Source organism: Nelumbo lutea, chromosome 1, assembly GCF_056320005.1.
Source record: "Nelumbo lutea isolate HS-2025 chromosome 1, American lotus-T2T, whole genome shotgun sequence".
Lineage (NCBI taxonomy): Eukaryota > Viridiplantae > Streptophyta > Magnoliopsida > Proteales > Nelumbonaceae > Nelumbo > Nelumbo lutea.
Genome location: NC_142684.1, coordinates 111,623,571 through 111,642,074, shown reverse-complemented (window position 1 = coordinate 111,642,074; position 18,504 = coordinate 111,623,571). Strand labels below are relative to the sequence as shown.

Genomic DNA, 18,504 nt, shown 5'->3' with positions numbered 1-18,504 from the left:
AGCAAGTGTGCGCCCATGAGGAACCCTGGTAGCCATGCTAGCCGTTAACCAAGGCAGCCCCGCAAGGGGATGATGGTCTAGGAGTGCCAAGGTTAGGCACCCAAGGAGGTCGACCACCCCACCTCAAAGAGTACGTTAAGCTTTTGGTGGTTTGCTTGAAGATGACATCAATTCTCCCAAAAATCTTACAGGCAAAAATGACGGGCATGTCCCTAACGTAAGCTTGCCAAGCATAGGCAAAGCTAAGCCTGTGTCAGACTGTCACAACGTGGCACCTCATGACAACTAGGAAAACGCCCAGCCAACAAACTTACGAAGTTGGTGACCCACCCGGGCACCAGTCTGGCCGGCCTGGCGCAACCTGCGCGACCTGCGCGGCGCGCGCGCGGTCTGCGCGAACTGCACATGGCCTGCACGAGCTGCGTGTGGCATGCGGCCTGCGCGACCTGGCCGACCTGGACCAGCCTAGCGCATGATCCAGCCAAGCCGCCCATAAGGTGCCCACCGACAAACCTAGCTAGACACTGACCTGCCGACTGACACAGGCGCCAGCTTGACGACCTGGTCTAGACACTGACCCGCCGACTGACACAGGCGCCGACCTGGCGACCTGGCCTAGACACTGACCCACCGATTGACGCAGGCACCCCTCTGACAACCCGGTCCAAGCGCCGACCTGGCCGCCTGACACAAGCTCTAGCCTGACGACCTCAAGGAGTTCACCACCGTACCCCGGTTCTGACAGGATGCGACGAGTCTTACCGTTTGGAGGCTTTTCACCCACCTAACCCGCGAGGACTCCGGTATATAAAGACCTCACCCCCCAAAGGGGAAGGGGATGAAAAAAGGGAAGTAACCCCTGCTCTCTAGCTCTCTCATATTATCTTCAAAGCTCTCTACAATAAGAGTGCTAACTTAAGCGTCGGAGAGCCCCCACCGGGAAAATACCCCCGGGACCTCTGATTCAGTTCTCGCAGGTCATTCAGCTCCCGCTGCCTACAAAGAGGAGGAAAACATGGAGTTCTCGCAGGTCTCTCAGCTCCCGTCACCTACAAAGAGGAGGAAAAGATGAAGTTCTCACAGGTCCCTCAGCTCCCGTAGCCTACAAAGGAAAGAAGACCACCTCATGCTGAGGGCAGTCGGATTGCGCCGCACCAGGGAGCTCCAGCATTCTCTAAGTCATCGGCCGCCTAGTAGGCAGTCCGCCACCAGGCAGTTCGCCACCGAGCAACTCGCCACCGAGTAGCTCGCCATCGGGCAGTTCGCCACCAGGCAGTTCGCCACCGAGCGGCTCACCACCAGGCAAATCGCCACCAGGCAGTTCGCCACCAGGTAGTTCTCCACCGAGCAGCTCACCACCAGGCAGTTCGCCACCGAGCGGCTCGCCACCGGGCAGTTCGCCACCAGGCAGTTCACCACCAAGCAGTTCGCCACCAAGCAGTTCGCCACCAAGTAGTTCGCTACCAGGCAGCTCGCCACCAAGCAGCTCGCCACCATGTAGTTCGCCACCAGGCAGTTCGCCACCGGACAATTCGCCACCAGGCAGTTCGCCCCCAGGTAGTTCTCCACCAAGCAGTTCGCCAATAGACAGTTCACTATCAAGTAGCTCATCACTAAGGCACGCCACCACCGGGTCAAATAACGAAGTACTTAGGAAAAAAATTTTACATCACAAAACATTGATATGTAGCCGAAAACGGTTACATCACAATTTTCTTGTTTTTTAGATGATCTCCCCAGACCCAACAACTATACACTAAAATTATTATTAATCTCAACCATCTGGTGTGTTTTATTCGCATTATTTTCCTTCTTTCCTTCTCATTCCTACTTTTGTCTTTGTTTGCGGTGGTGGTGATTATATGATGGTTTAAAGGGTCCCACCTACTACGCGGCTATTATCAAATAATCCAATTGCCATCAACGTTCAAGTTTGTAAGTAAAAAAAGTAAAAGCAAGAAAAAGAAATGATCAAATAATCCAATTCGGGCTATTCAGCCATCAAAGTTAAAATTTGAAAGTAAAAAAGTAAAAGCAAGAAAAAGAAAACAGTCGTTAAATTTTGGAAGGAAGAAGAAAGAAAAGAACCCCATTCCTAAAATCACGGCACGAGTCGACGTCGATATTCTGTTTAGGCGTTTATTGCTATGTTTGTTTCCTTTTTCCTCATATCTCCGCGTAATGGAAAAGCAACAGCTAAGGCTCTCTAATAGAGAAGAGGGAGTGATAGACCCCACACAATGAAATTAATGATCCACCATTTTAGTGGCAGTGCGCTGTAACCCCTACATGTGAACACCGACAATTGCCAGCTGCTTCGTTTGTCACTCCTTTTCCTTCACTTTATTATCATTTTTTCTTTTCCGGTACTCAACTCGCCCGTCGTCTTATCTATCCTTATATAACTCTCCTCACGACTCTTCGTCCGAGAAGTTATCTCTCCGTTGTATTGCCCCTTTTTTCTCTGCTTGTTCTCGGCGACTCATAGACAAAAGGCAACCTACTACCATGGGCAGACTGCTTCTCTTGTTTGCTCTCTGCGTCCTGCCGGCGTTCGTCGCCGCTGCCCGTCCTGCCAGAAACCCTTTCACCGTCTTTGGCAAAGTCTACTGTGACAACTGCCGCGCTGGTTTTGAGACATCCGCCACCACTTACATTCCAGGTATCTCTCAAGTCTCAGATCTCCCTGCCGTTACCGCCGATTTCTTTCTTTCTTTTTCACCCTTGAAACGCGAGAAAAAATCTGGTTCCATGGCTCTGTAATTAAACTAATAAAATTAGATTTTAGCTTATTATGTAAATGGGTATATCTTCCACTATAGCTATCATTACCAGAACAAGTACCTTAGCGTGCCCCTACAATCGCAGATCAGTGACGGTAGTTCAGGTCTAGGCCCTATATGCCACCGGTTGCATGTTAACACGAATCCATCCATTTACGAGGCGCTCTAAAAAAATTAGATTTTTTTTTTTCTAAAGGATTAGATATAAATGAGAAAGAAATCTCTCCATCGTTATGAGATTGAGATCCTAGTCGTTGGCTCCATTGATTTTTTTGGGGGCACCGTTTGGATTGTGGGGCAGAAGGGGAAAAGTCGTCTAGGATTCCGCCAATATAATAATTAGAATAAGGGCAAATTGCTTAAACTACTCGTATGGTTTAATTAATTGATTCAGTGTATCCTTCTGTTTACGTATTGTCTTTTTAGATAAAACGAAATATCAAATTTGTGCTTCATTATTCTTCAAAATTTTAAAATAAAAAATTCAATTAATAAAAAATTTTAGGAATATGAAATAGATTACTATTCTCTCTGTCTTCGTTTCCAATTTTGACTCTGCTTCCGTCTCCATTTTCCATCCGACGGCGCGTTTATGTTTGCTGTCTCTTCTAATGTGCTTGAGGATTTGATTGCTATTAGATCTGGTTTTTTTCGTAGAACAACCCCAACTTTAGCATCTTGTAGATCTCTGCAACAAAATCTTTAACACCCTGTAGATCTCTGCATACACTTCTTCCGGTTTAGGAGCATACAACACAAAATCGTACTGCCAATCAGTTCAGAAAATGCCCTTTTTGGCTTTGCATTTAAAGAGGGTGAGTTGAATCGTATTAGGTTGTTTGCTGGTTCGTTTCAAGTCAGCTTACGTAGGCTATTATGCTTATGGTTGTTTGGTGATTTTGATTTATGAATCGAGGACACATACTGTTTCTATGGTTTTTCTTTTTCAAATCTTTTTACACATGAGTCCAGCTTGCTTTTTTTACTCTCTTCAGTCTTCATTCCTGATTTCCGGTTTTCCTGAGAAGTACTCCTAGCTCAAAGTCTTCTCGTCTTCCTCTTGACTCCTCGGCCATCGTTTATCAATTCCATAATTTCCCATCTCAGTGTTGATCCTCATTCCTTCACCGGTTCCCTTCACCCCTTCGTCACCCATCTTTCCCTCTTTATGTATTTTGGTTTTGCCTCTTCCACCATTCCTAAACCCTCTCCTGTTCTCGCTCTCTGCCAAAAACTCACCGTCTCCCTCTCCTATCGCCACCTTAGATGATCAAAAAGACCTTCCCCTTTGTGTACATTTAGTGCCATTCGATCCACTCGCTTTGTGTTCCCCTACGAGGAACACTTAGTGCCATGGATTTCTGCGGAGACCCCTTCTCTCTCTCTCTCTCTCTCTCTCTCGTGCGTTTCCTCCTCTCTAAAACGTTGGATATAAAAATAGGTAGGGCTGTTCATAAGAAGGCCCAACCCGACCAATCCGGATCGACCCAACCCGAGTCGGCTGGTTTTCATCAGCACCGGTCGGTTTCGGGTTGTACAAATTCATAAACTGATGGTTTGGGTCGATTTTGAAAACCGAAACCGACTTAGTTTCTACTTAACTAAAAACTGAAATATCTGAAAATATATATTCCAATATTTGTATATATATTTTTGTTTATATATATATATATATATATATATATATATTTCTAAAATACATATTTCAGTTTTAAATATATTTCCAAAAAACTATGTGGCCATGGGGGTATGGATGAACTTAGAGCCAAAACCGACCCAAACCGACCCAATCCGACTCAAATCGACTAGGTTAGTTTTGTTTAACACTCGGTCGGTTTTGGTTTCCATCTCAGGTAACCCGACCAGGTCGGGTCGGTTGGAAAAACCTCAGTAAACTGACCCAACCTGACCCGTGAACAACCCTAAAAATAGGCATAACAATCCCGCTCATGTGCATTGATTCTTCTCCAGCTTATAGAAGTAGAGGTGTAAAGTGGGCCATGCCAGGTCGGCACGCGGGCCGCCATGGGTTGTGTCGTCTTCCCTAATGGAAATCTTGGGGGTCAGCCTGGCACGAAACACGGCCTAGGCCCGTGTTGTGCCATGTCGGCACGCAGGCTTGGGTTGGGCTAGGCTGTAAGCCGTGTTGTGGGCTTGGACCATGCTAGGCTGGGCCACAGGGCAGGCCTTGGGCCTAGGCCGAATCAGGCTGCACTATTTTTATTTTATTTTTTGAAAATTTTGATTTCTTTTCTATGTAAAATCGTAAAACTAAAATATTTAACTTTACTATGAACTTTAGGAATTAGGAACTATTTAAAAAATTAAGAAATGAGAAATCTAAGTTATTTAATACATAAATGAAAAAAAAATACTTAACCAAATTGAAATAAGAATGATGGAATAACAAATCGAAAGAAAAATAGGAATTTTATTTCATTTAAATTTGAATGGTACAAATTAGTGAATTACAAATACAATGATTTGGATCATTGCATACTTATGAATGAAATATAAAAATGGAATAAATTAATAAAATATAAAAAATACAATATGGTTACAAATTGAAAATACAAAATTACATTGTTAAAAAATTAAAAAAATATATCAAATAAATTAAATAAAATTTAAAAATTTCACAGTAATTTGAAAAAATGAAAAAATCTACAAGTAGTCAAATTCATGAATCGTCATTCATGACTTTCATCTGCTTCGGGTGAAATGTTCGATATTATATCATGCCCTCTCTTGTCTTGTAGTCTATCTTCTACATCTAACCAATCCTTGAAGTAGATGCACATCTCTATGCTCTTATCGTTCATGTAGCTTTTTTTGTCATCCAGCACCTTGGTACCTATACTAAAACAAGACTTCGATGGAATTATAAACACCAGAGGAGTTAGTAGATCACGTGTCATGGCGACGAGAATCAGATAATTTTTCGTGTTCACTCTACTAGGCTAAAATATCAAAGTTATTTAATACTTCACCTAAATTAGAAAAATTTACTTGCAAATAAAAATTAAGTTCAGTAAATGAACTTGTTGTAGAACTAGCAGATTTCTACCTTTTACTTATTAAATAAAAAAACTTTTTTCTTCTACTATTGGGCTCAAAGTTAGAAGAAGATGAGCATACAAATTCATACAAATTGTACATTTTAAATAATAAATTATTAATTTCTTCTTTTTTATTTCTTATATCAATATTCATAGTTTTATAATGTTTCAAGTAAAATATCTAAACCATCTTTCCTAATCCTATCTAATATTGTAGCTAAATAATAAAGGGAAGAAATGTTCTTCCAATATTTTTAAAATTTTTTTCCATAATTTCAATAATACATTGAAATTGTGGATTATTTCGATATTTGGCAAAACAATCACTAATTATCATTAATTGATACGGTAAATTACAACGAGTTGGATAATAAATTTTAGATAATTCATTTGTTGCATTATAAAAATGTTTTAAAAAATCTCTTATACCGATTGCCATTTCCTAGTCTTCCTCAAATATCATATAATTAGGCATTTTTTTAATTATAAAAATCAGAAAAGAATTTGTTTATGAGATATACAACTTTCTAACATAGCATAAGTAGAATTCCACCTATGCTTTACATTTAATATAAAATGTTTATATTTTAAACCATAATTTTGGCATAAATATTTAAATTCTTGTTTTCTTGTATCTGAACTTTATATATATATAATACAACTTCTAATTTATGAAATATGATTTGGAATAATATTCAAGGCATCTTGAATCCATAAATTTAAGATGTGACATGCACATCTAATATGAAATAATTTACCAATTAGACATGGTTTTAATTGAGATTTTAAAATATTTATTGCTGAATCATTATCAAAACTAATAAAAACAATTTTCATTAATGAGATGGTTGGTAACACAGATATAACTAATATTAAAATTGAATGTCCAAACATATGAAGTAATTGCAACTTTAGAATTAAGATTTGCTAACAAAGAAATTAAATTTTGTTTACATGAATAAAAAAAATTTTAAGCATCAATTTGTAGTATTCCTAGAAACTTTTTTGTATTGTGGGTTTATAGAACTATGTAACCATTTTTCTATCTTTGAATCTTCAGTTAATATAAATGGTTGTTCTGCATGTACAATATACTTAGCAAGTTCTTGTCTCATTTTTTCTTGTGAATATCTAAAAACACCAAAACTAGTTCCCCTCCCAATCTATGTTTGGGTTGTTTCTCTTCTTTCATCTTCCTCTCACTCATGTGTGAGCAGATGTCCTCTCAAATGACCCATACTACCCTTGTTACAATAACTAAAGTCTTTCCTACAGTTTTGGCAAATGACCTTTTTCCCCTTCTCAATATCCTCTACTTTGAAAACTTTCCAAACTGGGCTACTTAGCTTAGAAGCTCTCCTTTTTCCTCTAGTATCACTACTATCGAGGGTGAAAATTCCACTTCCTTCGACATTAAACGCATCGGCATCAGTGTTAACACTAATACTATCATGATGCGATTGAATGTCATCCATGGTGAACATGTTGGGGAATTGGTTTTGAGAAGGATTGGCCATTTTTTTTTTTAATTCTAAAAAGATAAAAATTAATTTAATTCGACTTACTTGGATTGTCGGTTCAAATCCCAACTTGAATTCAACGATTAAAGCCTTTCAACGTCCAAGCCTCTCGAATTGAGATACTTGATCCGTTAAGCAAGCCTTCTTGTTAAAAGTTGAAACTTCGATAAAGTTGAGACTTGAGAATTGAAGAATGCAGAATCAAACAATCAGCTAATCAAAATTTCTTAGATTGCAGATAATTGAGAATGTACGAGTATGAGAGAGAGAATTAAGAGAATTGTTGAATTGGTGTGATGAGAATGGTGGAGGATAGGGTTGTTTATAGGAATTGAACATAATTCAATTGCCCAAAATACCTAAAAAATTATCTGTTATTTAGTTGTTGGGAGGGGTATTTTGGTCATTGCAAAGTTATTTATAACTTTACCCAAAATGCCCCTCTAAACTAGTTGTTATATAGCTATTGGGGGGAGCATTTGTGATTTTTTCAACCTTCATAAGCAAAATACAGAAATACCCCCCTAATATGATTGTTTATAGCTGTTGGGGGGGGGTATTTCTGTAAACTCCCCAAAAGCTGAAACTAGCCGTTGTGCCCCTTTAGGAGGGGGCCCAACGACTATATTCCCGGGCAGGCCGAGCACGGCTCGTTACGGGCTTGGCGGGTCGTGCCGTGCCGTGCTGGCTAAGCTTGATCATGGGTCAGGCTCGGGCCGTGCTTTGTACTTATGATAAGGGTTAAAGCTTAGGCCCGTGCCCAACTCGGCCTAGGGCTTCGGGCCTATAACATAAGCCCTAGCCTAGGTCTACACAGGCCTAGCCTAGCCCGAGCCTGATTCTAGGTCAATGTCTTTCATATATAAAACATTATATATTTGTAATATTTTATATTCAATGACATGCATATAAACTTTTATTTTATATATTATATAATATAAAATATTACATATAATATAAATTATACATTTTATGTTATAATATTTATATATAAAATATATAATATAATGTAAAATAACATGTATATATATATATGTGGGCTGGGCCGGGCTTGAAATATCAAGCCCAAGTCCGACCCTAAAATTTGTGGGCTTGATAAGGGCTTGGATCGGGCCTGAACACAAAACCCAGCCCCAGCTTGAAATTTCCAGGTCTGGCTTATGCGGGCTGGGTTGGCCCATGGGCCTTGAACCCCTGACCCAGCACGACACGGACCTTGGGCCTGGCATGGCCTATTAGCCATTGTGTTGTGCCATGCCAGGCTGGTCCAATCGTTGGCCGTGTCAGGTCACGGGTGTCTCGACTTGATTTACACTTCTATATAGAAGAGAGACAAAGGGTAATAGTGGGTTTTAAAAAAAATTATTAATTTTGACGGAATATTAAGGGATGAAAGCTAGTTAATTGTCAAAAAAAATAGTAGGGATTATTTAAGACAACAGTTAAACAATAAAGTTAAAATTTATCAATTAACTAAATAGTACGAATAGTTTAAGAAATTTGCCCCAGCTAAAATAGTAAAATTCCTTTTCGGGAACAGAACGGCAAGGCAGATGTCGAACCCTTTTTCTAAACTCTTCCTCAGATTACGTCTCACACAAGGAACCTTTTAAACTGGCATTATCCTTGGGTGTCACGGTGTTCTAGGCTATGAATATTTGAATTTAGGGGATTTTATAGTTCAGTTGAGGGTGGAGTTAAGATTTTTAGAGATGTACTGAATCCTGTCCTGGATCGATGTCAAATACCCACGAAACAATTTTATTTGAAAACGAATAAGATGGAAAAATAACGTCTATGGATCGATTAACGTGGTCTGTTCATGGCAGGTGCAAAGGTCAGAGTGGAATGCCGAGACAGGGACACCCTGAGCCTGCTCTTCAGCGTTGACGGTGTGACGGATTCCACTGGGTCATACAAGATCCAGGTCGCAGAAGACCACGAGGATCAACTCTGCGAATCAGTTCTTGTGAGTAGCCCCCAGAATGGCTGTTCAGCAGTGGAGCCAGGCCGTGAACGTGCTCGTGTAATCCTCACCCGCGGCAATGGAATCGCGTCGGACAACCGTTACGCCAACTCTTTGGGCTTCATTAAAGACCAGCCTCTCCCTGGATGTGCAGAAATCATGAAGCAATACCAGGAACTCGAAGAGTAGGTCTGCCTTCGCTAGTTGTTACTAGTTACCCTTAATAGATTTTATTGGTGATGTTCGTAATATCTATTATTATTGTTTGAGAAACTGCCTTGTGATGTCTTAACTCTTATACTATAAATGGATACGATAGCCATCAACCATATGTGTTTTCTGCATCTAGAATTTCTAACGGGAGTTGAGGACTCTTTCATTCCTCCATTTTGTCTTACTATTTTTCTTCTCCATTTTGCCTCTTGTTATCACTTAGAGATAGTGACCCAGTGCTATATAAAAATATGAACTATTTGCGTAATATATCAATTGAGCTTTATATATTGATCCATCACTTGAGCCCATTCTTTTTCTTTTTATTTCCATTATCGTTTTGGTCAGTAGAGGAAGACAAGATATGAATGAGAGCTTTGGAGGAGGGTTGGTCAAAGCTCAAAGGCCTTTCGACATTGAGGACATGTTGAGGGTTCTGAGATGCTGTGACCATGTTTGCAATTTAACACTTGGGTACTGAAAAAGGATGACTGTGAGAATCATCCAACAGGGACTCATACAATGAGCATATATCCCTCAATTTCGAGTGTAAACCTGCAAATCAAAAGCTAATTTAGAACCCTCTAATAGAGCTTTCAATCTCCATGAGAGAAAACAAAGCACGATCACAAGTAAATTCTATAGTGTTATTGGTGGCTCGTGAATCACCCCGGTTGAATTTCCACCACGTGTACAATGACGTGCAATGACACGGCCAAACAGTGCTATATGATGGGTCCCAAGCTCAATTGATATGGAGGTTGGTGATGTGGCGGATCCATGTTGGCCGAAGAAATGAGCACTTGTGCATGTTGTGAACCATGTGATGAATACAAGGTTCAAAATATCGATACGCTCGATATGCGGTATGGGCGTATTGGGCGAATCAATACTCATTTTGGTGGTTTTTTTTTTTTGTATTTTTTTTGCCAATTGGTTCAGGGGAGTCGGTTTAGGTTTTCACCACACCCTGAACTGGTCAGACTGTATCGGTGGGGTGCTGGAACGATATGTATCGATCGATATGAGCCGATACATATTGATACTTTGAACCTTGGGTGAACATCAGTCACTGAGCAGAGTTCAATGAATTACACTCCTTGTCTTACATTTTTGTGTGTGGAACGCATTCTTGGAACCTTAGTTGAAGGCAACCTCAATGCCGAAATTGGCTTCAGCCAGTGCAAGGTCCGTTCGAACAGCCTTTACAGCCTTGCATCGGGAACATTTCCATACTTCTATGCTTTATTTCATGGAGAGAGATTTCCAAGACTATGATGATTGTTTGAACGGACTTTGCACCGGACTGAATCCCATTTCTTCAATACCATGTGTCCCCGAGCGAGGAATACAACACTTCTCAACAGTCAACACAGGTATTTAAAAGCACGCCACCCAAACTATCCTTCACACTATCCGGCATTCTAGATTTTTTGTTCTCTAGCTCACCTTGGGTTCTTTGACCATTTGTGTGTATAGATTGTCGGATCCGGTACAACTTGTCCAATTCATGAAGTGTAACAACATCAATTATTGAGTTCAAAAACATGTGGACTAAGGGGGTTTTCACTAACATGAGTGCTTTTGTTTTTCCATACATCAAAAAAAAAAAAAAAAAAGCAAAACAAAAACAAATAAACATAATTGCATCTGTAGAGATGAAGTGCCTGCCCAATTTACATTATTCATATCAATCTTGATCTGTTCTCATTGGTGGGATGCAACAACATAGGAGTGCACGGTCCAGATTGACACAGTATCCACTTGCCTTGCTTGTTATGAAACTTGGGGTCTTTGGTTCAATACAGTCGTACTCAGAAAAAAATAGTCACCCATTTATAACTCAAAACTCTTTTCGGTTTATACCTAGGTGTACAACTCGGGTTGACCCGAATTGACATTTTACACTGAGGGCTTTGGATCACGTCTATTTAAATTTTGACAAAAAAAGTCACCCTATTTTTACTCTTGTAATTCACCACTTTAATAGAATTGCACTTGGCACCAAAATGAAGGAATTAGATTCACACCTGCTTTTTATTTTGCATTTGGATCTGCCACCCACAGGACACTACAGCCACTCATCAGTAACATCTCCCGTAATTGCATGTTATCATCATGGGGAGATGTTCCTGATGCCTCGTGAGTGGCATTCTTGTGCATAGCAGATCCAGAAGCCTTTTATTTTAGGTTTTGAGAATATTACTTCACTAACTTCCTATTTTTTAAAAAGTAATTAAACCTAAGTACCTAACCCATATCAATGAAATGCGAAAGGGAAATTTATTCAAGTTTTTTGGATGGGTATGTGAAGGAAGATCGAGGCAGGGGTTATAATATTGGCTAGAAAACTCCAGTTGCAGAAGGAGCTCATATCAACATTCAGAAGTGTCTGACATTACAATAGCATGCACTTGGGCATATTCCATCCATTCCTTTGCATAATTTTAATATGGTGAGTGATGTGATTGTGTGGTGAAAGTCATAGGGATGCAATTTGTGCAGATTGGACCTAATTGGACTTGGAAAGATTGGTCAAGTTTAAATAAATTTATGAATCCACAGCCCGAAAGTTTAGGCCTAATTCTTACAAAAACTCAGGTTGGGGCGAATTGGGCTTGGGTTGAATCGCACGAGTTACAACTTACAACCCTGTTTGAGGAGAGTGAGATGGAAACTTGCCAGAATTAACTTGATATGATAGAGCAATATTTACTGTTTACAAGTTTTATTAAGTCATATAATGGTAATTTCTCTCTCTCGGAGGGGATTTCTCTTTTTCTCTCTTGGGAGGGGATTTCTCTCTCACAACTATAGATGTGAGTTTCTCTCTCACACTTCTGTGTGAACATTTCTCTCTCACATCTGAGGATGTGAGATTCTTTCCAGTGCTACTGTTATCAGCGTTGATTGGAGAGATTCCTGCGACGGTTTTGATCCAGGCCCGTGGAGATAATTTCAGATCTCTGGTTCTACTCCTCGTTGACTTTGTTCAATCTGTTCATTTTTCCATCTCTGTAGGGCTGTTTATAAGAAGATCCAACCCGACCAAACCGACCAACTCGGACCGATCCAACCTGAGTCAGCCGGGTTTTCTTCAGCACCGGTTGGTTTTGGGTTGTAAAAAATCATAAACCGATGATTCAGGTTGATTTTGATTTTCATGTTTGAAAACTGAAACCAACCCGAACCGAACCAACTTAGTAGTTAGTTCCTAATTAGTAGTTACAACCTACGTAGTTCCTACTTAACTAAGTTGTCTCTATTCTACTTACAACCTACTTAATTTCTAGTCTTCTAGTTAGAAATGACATTAATGGCAAGTATTGTAAAACAATTAGACAAGGAATTTTTTGGAAAAATTTAAAGAAAAGAATCAAAGGATCCTAGTTTCTATGGTCTTTTACACCAAATAAGCAACCAATTACAATTAGAATTAGGTGTCATTTTTTATTTAGATTATAAGGTTTCTTAAAATATACAAATTTCAGTTTTCTTTCTCTAATACAGTTTGACTTTTTTATTTTTTGATAACTTCTATTCTAACTTGGTCCGCCCCCTTAGCCCCTCAACTCAAGCACAATCTCTAATACAATTTGACTCTCAAGAATCAAAATTTTGAAATTTCAATTTATTACCAGGGTTGAACTTAGAGCCGAAACTGACCCAAACCGATCCAACCCAACTCAAACCGACTAGGTCGGTTTTGCTTAACACAGGGTCGGTTTCAATTTCAATTTCAGGTAACCCGACTAGGTCGGGTCGGTTGGAAAAATCTCAGTAAACCGACCCAACCCAACCCATGAACAACCCTACCTCTCTATTTGGCATTGGTTGCTTGTGTGAGGTGCACTTTTTAGGGTTTGCCTTGGGACTTTATTTGTTTTTCCTTTGAACACTTCAGCCGTTAATTTGGGGATGGTCTAGATATGATCTTCTTTGAAGATTGGTTTTGCCCTTTTAATCAAGTTTACTTCAAGGGGATTTTGTTTGCTTCTCGTGTTTGCCGACAATGGTGCCACTTCCGACCAGATTTTGGGCTTATTGTGTGATTCTTTGCTCTTGTTAGGGCAGTTAATAACAAGACCCAAACTGACCAAACCGACCAACCCGGTCTGATCCAATCCGAATCGGCCATTTTTCTTCAGCACTGGTCGGTTTTGGGTTACAAAAAAGCATAAACCGATGATTTGGTTCAATTTCGGTTTTCACACATGAAAATCGAAACCGACCCGACCCGAACCAACTTAGTTCCTAGTTAGTAGTTACAACCTAACTTAGTTTCTAGTTACTTATTAGTTATTACTTAGCTAGGTTGTCTCTATCCTAGTTACAACCTAACTTAGTTTCTAGTCTTCTCTTTAGGAATGCCATTAATGGCAAGCATGGCAAGACAAGGAATCCCTAGTCCTACTCCCTACACCTTTCCTCCTTTAGAAATATTAGCTTGATAGCTTCTTGCATTTTTTTGGAAGGTTTAAAGAAAGGATCCTACTCTCTAAGGTCCTTTACACCAAATAGGCAATTACAATTACGTGTCATTTTTTCTTAGATTAGAAGCCTTCTTTAAATTTCCAAATTTCAGTCTTCTTTCTCTAATACAATTTGGCTCTTCTTTTCTTTGTAACTTGGTCCACCCTCAGCCCCTCAACTCAAGCACTCTTCTTTCCCTAATACAATTTGACTCTCAAGAATCAAAATTTTGAAATTTCAAGTTCATTATTCAACTTCAAGACACCACTCAAACTTGGCTCTCCCATCTTCTCATTCTCTCAACTCAAACTCAAGTCTCAAGTCTCAACTTCTCAAGACTCAAGCAACAAGCATCACATTCAGTCATTCAAAGGTTAGTATTTTTTTATTTAATATTTTTAAAATTTAATGCATGTTACAAGTTGATATATTTCTGATATGTTTGCAAAAAAAAAACTTCAATTTTGTATGAAAAACCTAATTTATTTAAATATATATTTCAGTTTTAATTTAAATATATATTTTATATTTAAAACTGTTAAATAAAGATATTTCGGTTTTGCATAAAAGCCAAAATATCTGAAAAAATATATATTCTGAAATATATCAAATATATATTTCCAGAAAATATATATTCCAGTATATTTGTATATATATTTTTGTTTAAATATATATATATATATATATATATATATATTTCTAAAATATATATTTCAGTTTTAAATATATTTCTAGAAAATATATTTTGAAATATTATATATAATATGTGTATTTTCGAAATATATATATTTCAGTTTTAAATGTATTTCCAATAAATATATTCTCACTGAAATATTATATATAATATGTATATTTCTGAATATATATATATATATATATATATATATATATATATATATATATATATTGGTTTTAAATATATTTCCAAAAAATATATTCTGAATTATTATGTATAATACGTATATTTCCAATTATATCTGAAATATATATATTAAAACAAAAAATCATGGCACTAGTAATATGTGTGGAGTCATTTGTAGCAACGGTGTATGAAATATCTCTATAGGGTTGATAAAAGGCAAAAGACATTGTCTTTTGAGCCTAAAAATGAAGGAGGAGAAGATGGTCTCACTACTGGTAAGCTAAAAGCAGTGACCTTTAGTGTTATAATTGATGAATTGCATAGAGGGGAAAGGATTTAAGAACTACTCTCGAGCTTTGCAACCTAAGTTTACAGTCCCATTTGTACCACAGTTTCTAGAGATTGCATGAAAATTTTTCTTGATGAGAAAATGAAACTGTAAAAAGTAATGAAAAATCAATGTATATGTTTTACCACTGATACTTGGTCGTCAATCCAAAATTTAAATTATATGTGCTTGACTGATTGATAGTGAATGGAACTTGAACAAAAAAATTTTAAACTTTTGTCAAATTTCTAATCACAAGGGAGAAACAATTGATAAGACTATTGAGGATTGCTTGCTAGAGTGGGGCATTGATGGAATTTTTACAATTACTGTTGATAATGCAAGTTCTAATAGTGGTGCAATTAGATATTTAAAAAGAAGAACTAGGGATTGAAAAGGCACCATCTTAGAACATGAATTCATGCATTTAAGTTATTTTGCTCATATTGTGAATTTGATAATGAAAGAAGGATTGGAAGACTTACATGAGTCTATTCTCAAAATCTAAAATGCAGTAAGATATGTGAGATCATCTCCATCTAGGCTTCAAACTTTCAAAATGTATGTTGAGAGGAGAAAATAGAAAATAAGAATCTTGTATGCCTTTATGTTGAGACTAGGTGGAATTCTACCTATTTGATATTGGAAGTTGCTAAAAATTTTGAAAGAGCTTTTGACTAGTTAGGTGAGGATGACCCAAGATATCTCCTATACTTTGAAGGTGGTGACAATGATGAAAATGAAGAGAGTAGAGGTGGGAATAGGAAAGGAAGAGGAAATAAGCATGTTGGTCCTCCTAATTATGATGATTGGGACAATGCTAGATGTTTTGTGAAGTTCCTAAAGCTTTTCTATAATGTAACATTGTGGTTTTCGGGATCTCTTTATATCACACTGAATGCATTTTTTCATGAACTCGTGGAATTACAAACTAGGTTGGTTCGTTTGTCTAGAAGAGAAGGCAATCTCTTGAGTTCTGTGGGCATGAAATGAAAGTTTGATAAATTTTGGGAGAACCTTGAAAATCTGAATTTCTTATTATATGTTGCCATTGTTTTGGATCATTGTTACAATTAAAATATGTGAAATTTTGTTTTGGTCAGATATATGATAGTTTGAGGGCTAGAGAGATGACCAAAAAAGTAGAGGCAATTCTTAATCATTTATATTACCATTATTATGATCATGAATGCAATTCAATTTTTAATGCTGGACATGAAAGATCAAGTTTAAGTAAAGATTCTAATGAGATGGATTTTGATGGTAATGAAGATGATACATGGAGATTCTTAGCATCTCAATTTGCAAAACACTTAGAAAGTGAAGACAATGTAAAAAGTAAATCTAAGGTTGCAAGGTATTTGCTAGAGAGTTGTGAAAAGCCAAGGGATTCATTTGACATTTTGATTTGGTGAAAAATGAATTCTCAAAAGTATCCTATACTTTCTCAAATAGCAAAAGATGTCTTGGCCATGCCAATTTCTACAGTTGCTTCTAAGACAACATTCAACACAAGTGGGTGTTTACTTGATCCATTTAGGAGTTCACTATCTCCAAAAATGGTGGAGACTCTTATATGTGGCCAAGATTGGTTACGGTCCAAACCAATCCCAATTGATGTTCAAGAATCTATGGATGAAATGGAAAAATATGAAAAAATTGAAATAGGTAATATTTGTGATCTTGTGAATAAACTTTATTTCATGATATTATTTATAGCTTATATAATATTTTGGGTTACATACTAATATTTGTTTCTTTGTTATAGAATTCTTAGGAACAACGGAACAAGTGTAATTAAGTGATGATGATTGGTGTTTTGTTAAGACTTAATAATCTTTACAAGTGTAATTATTTTTTTTTCTACAATTTAAAATTTCATTTTCCAAGTAATGTGACAATCTAAAACAAACTTTTCTTATTTGTTTCTTGACAGTTGAGTCATTAGCATGGCAGCATTTTTTCTTCAAACATGAAGTTCCAAAGTCCATTAGGCCACCTAGTTTTTGAATGGCTGCAAGCAATTTTGGATTAGTGATTAATGAACAACTTTGGTCATTAATTTTTCCTTGGATGGCTGAAATGATGTTCAGTTTATGAATGTTTTTAAACCTTATTTGGCACTTGTTTTTAAACCCAAAAGTTAGCGATGTTCAATACAACTTACAAGTTTAAGCTTTATTGGAATTAGAAGCTTTATTAGAAGCCAAGATGGATTTATTACTTTATTATTGATATTCACTTGTTCAATTATAAGTTTAACTGTTTAAGCTTTGTTATTAGACATTAGTGATGTTCAATTCAATAAGAGAGGCTTTCATTTTCTCTAAATACAAACAGTGGGAGAGAAGGATACAACTGTTAAGAGCCATTATGAATTGATTGCTAGTGATGTTGTGTTAGGGACAAAGAGGAGTAGCTCAACATGGATTGTTGGTTTCTATAACATGGATTGTTGGTAATATTGATCAAAGTATTAAGTTTGAAGAGAAATAGCCTTCAAGTATAAGTGAAATCATGTTTAGATAGATATCCAAGTTAAAATAAAATAAAATAAAAGCTATTTTGGACACATTGGTTTCTCCTACAATCACAAATCCTTTTGTTCTACTAATGTTTTATTCATTATTTACTAATCATTTCAACCTAATGAGCTTGTTGATATCATTACTCTCAACTCTCAACTTTCTACCTCTTACTTAACCGTACAAAACAAGAACCCAAATCCATTAAAATTTGATTTTTTTTTGCTAATTTTCCTTATTAGAGTTGTAGGACAGAGATTAGGCGCTTCTTATTCTTAGAACAAAATTTCATCTTTCAACATTCTCCATAGAAATCATTTTTTCCAAGCATCCAGCCTTCGCTTCTTAGACTTGAATCCTTTACCATTCACACTAAGAGAATCATTCACAAAACTGACCCAAACTGACTCAAAATGACCAGGTCGGTTTTACTTAGTATAGGGTCGGTTTTGGTTTCATTTCTAGGTAAACCAACTAGGTCAGGTCGGCTGGAAAATGCCAGTAAACCGACCCAACCCGACCTGTGAACAGCCCTAGGAGACACTGGGATCCTGGTTAGAGTTGCAACTGTTTGGGAAGAGAAAGTGACCAAAGGAAGAAGCGGGGAATAGCAAGTAGTGGCAAAGAAGTAAGTCACTGAAGAGAAGCTGGTCACCCCGCGACAAGAAAAGAAAATCGCCAAGAAAGAGTAGATCACCACATTGGAGTTCCAGATTAGGCTGGCGATCCAGAACACCACCAGTTTAGACTCAAAGTTACACCACCCTGAATGCAA

General features: G+C 37.7%; 1 protein-coding gene across 1 annotated transcript; it reads left to right on the top strand.

The window, feature by feature from the left end:
• The first annotated feature begins 2,086 nt into the window (after positions 1-2,086).
• Positions 2,087-9,672, top strand: LOC148876815 (pollen-specific protein C13-like). The gene is made up of 2 exons (XM_088972369.1): positions 2,087-2,662; positions 9,192-9,672. The coding sequence occupies exons 1-2, from the start codon at positions 2,509-2,511 to the stop codon at positions 9,515-9,517; spliced, it is 480 nt and encodes a 159-aa protein (XP_088828495.1). The 5' UTR covers positions 2,087-2,508; the 3' UTR covers positions 9,518-9,672.
• The last annotated feature ends 8,832 nt before the right edge of the window (positions 9,673-18,504 follow it).

Bases quoted from the DNA above. Each gene is read 5' to 3' on its own strand.
- LOC148876815 (XM_088972369.1), top strand. From the start codon at position 2,509: ATGGGCAGACTGCTTCTCTTGTTTGCTCTCTGCGTCCTGCCGGCGTTC. The intron at 2,663-9,191 runs GTATCTCTCAAG...TGTTCATGGCAG, and splicing joins CGCCACCACTTACATTCCAG to GTGCAAAGGTCAGAGTGGAA.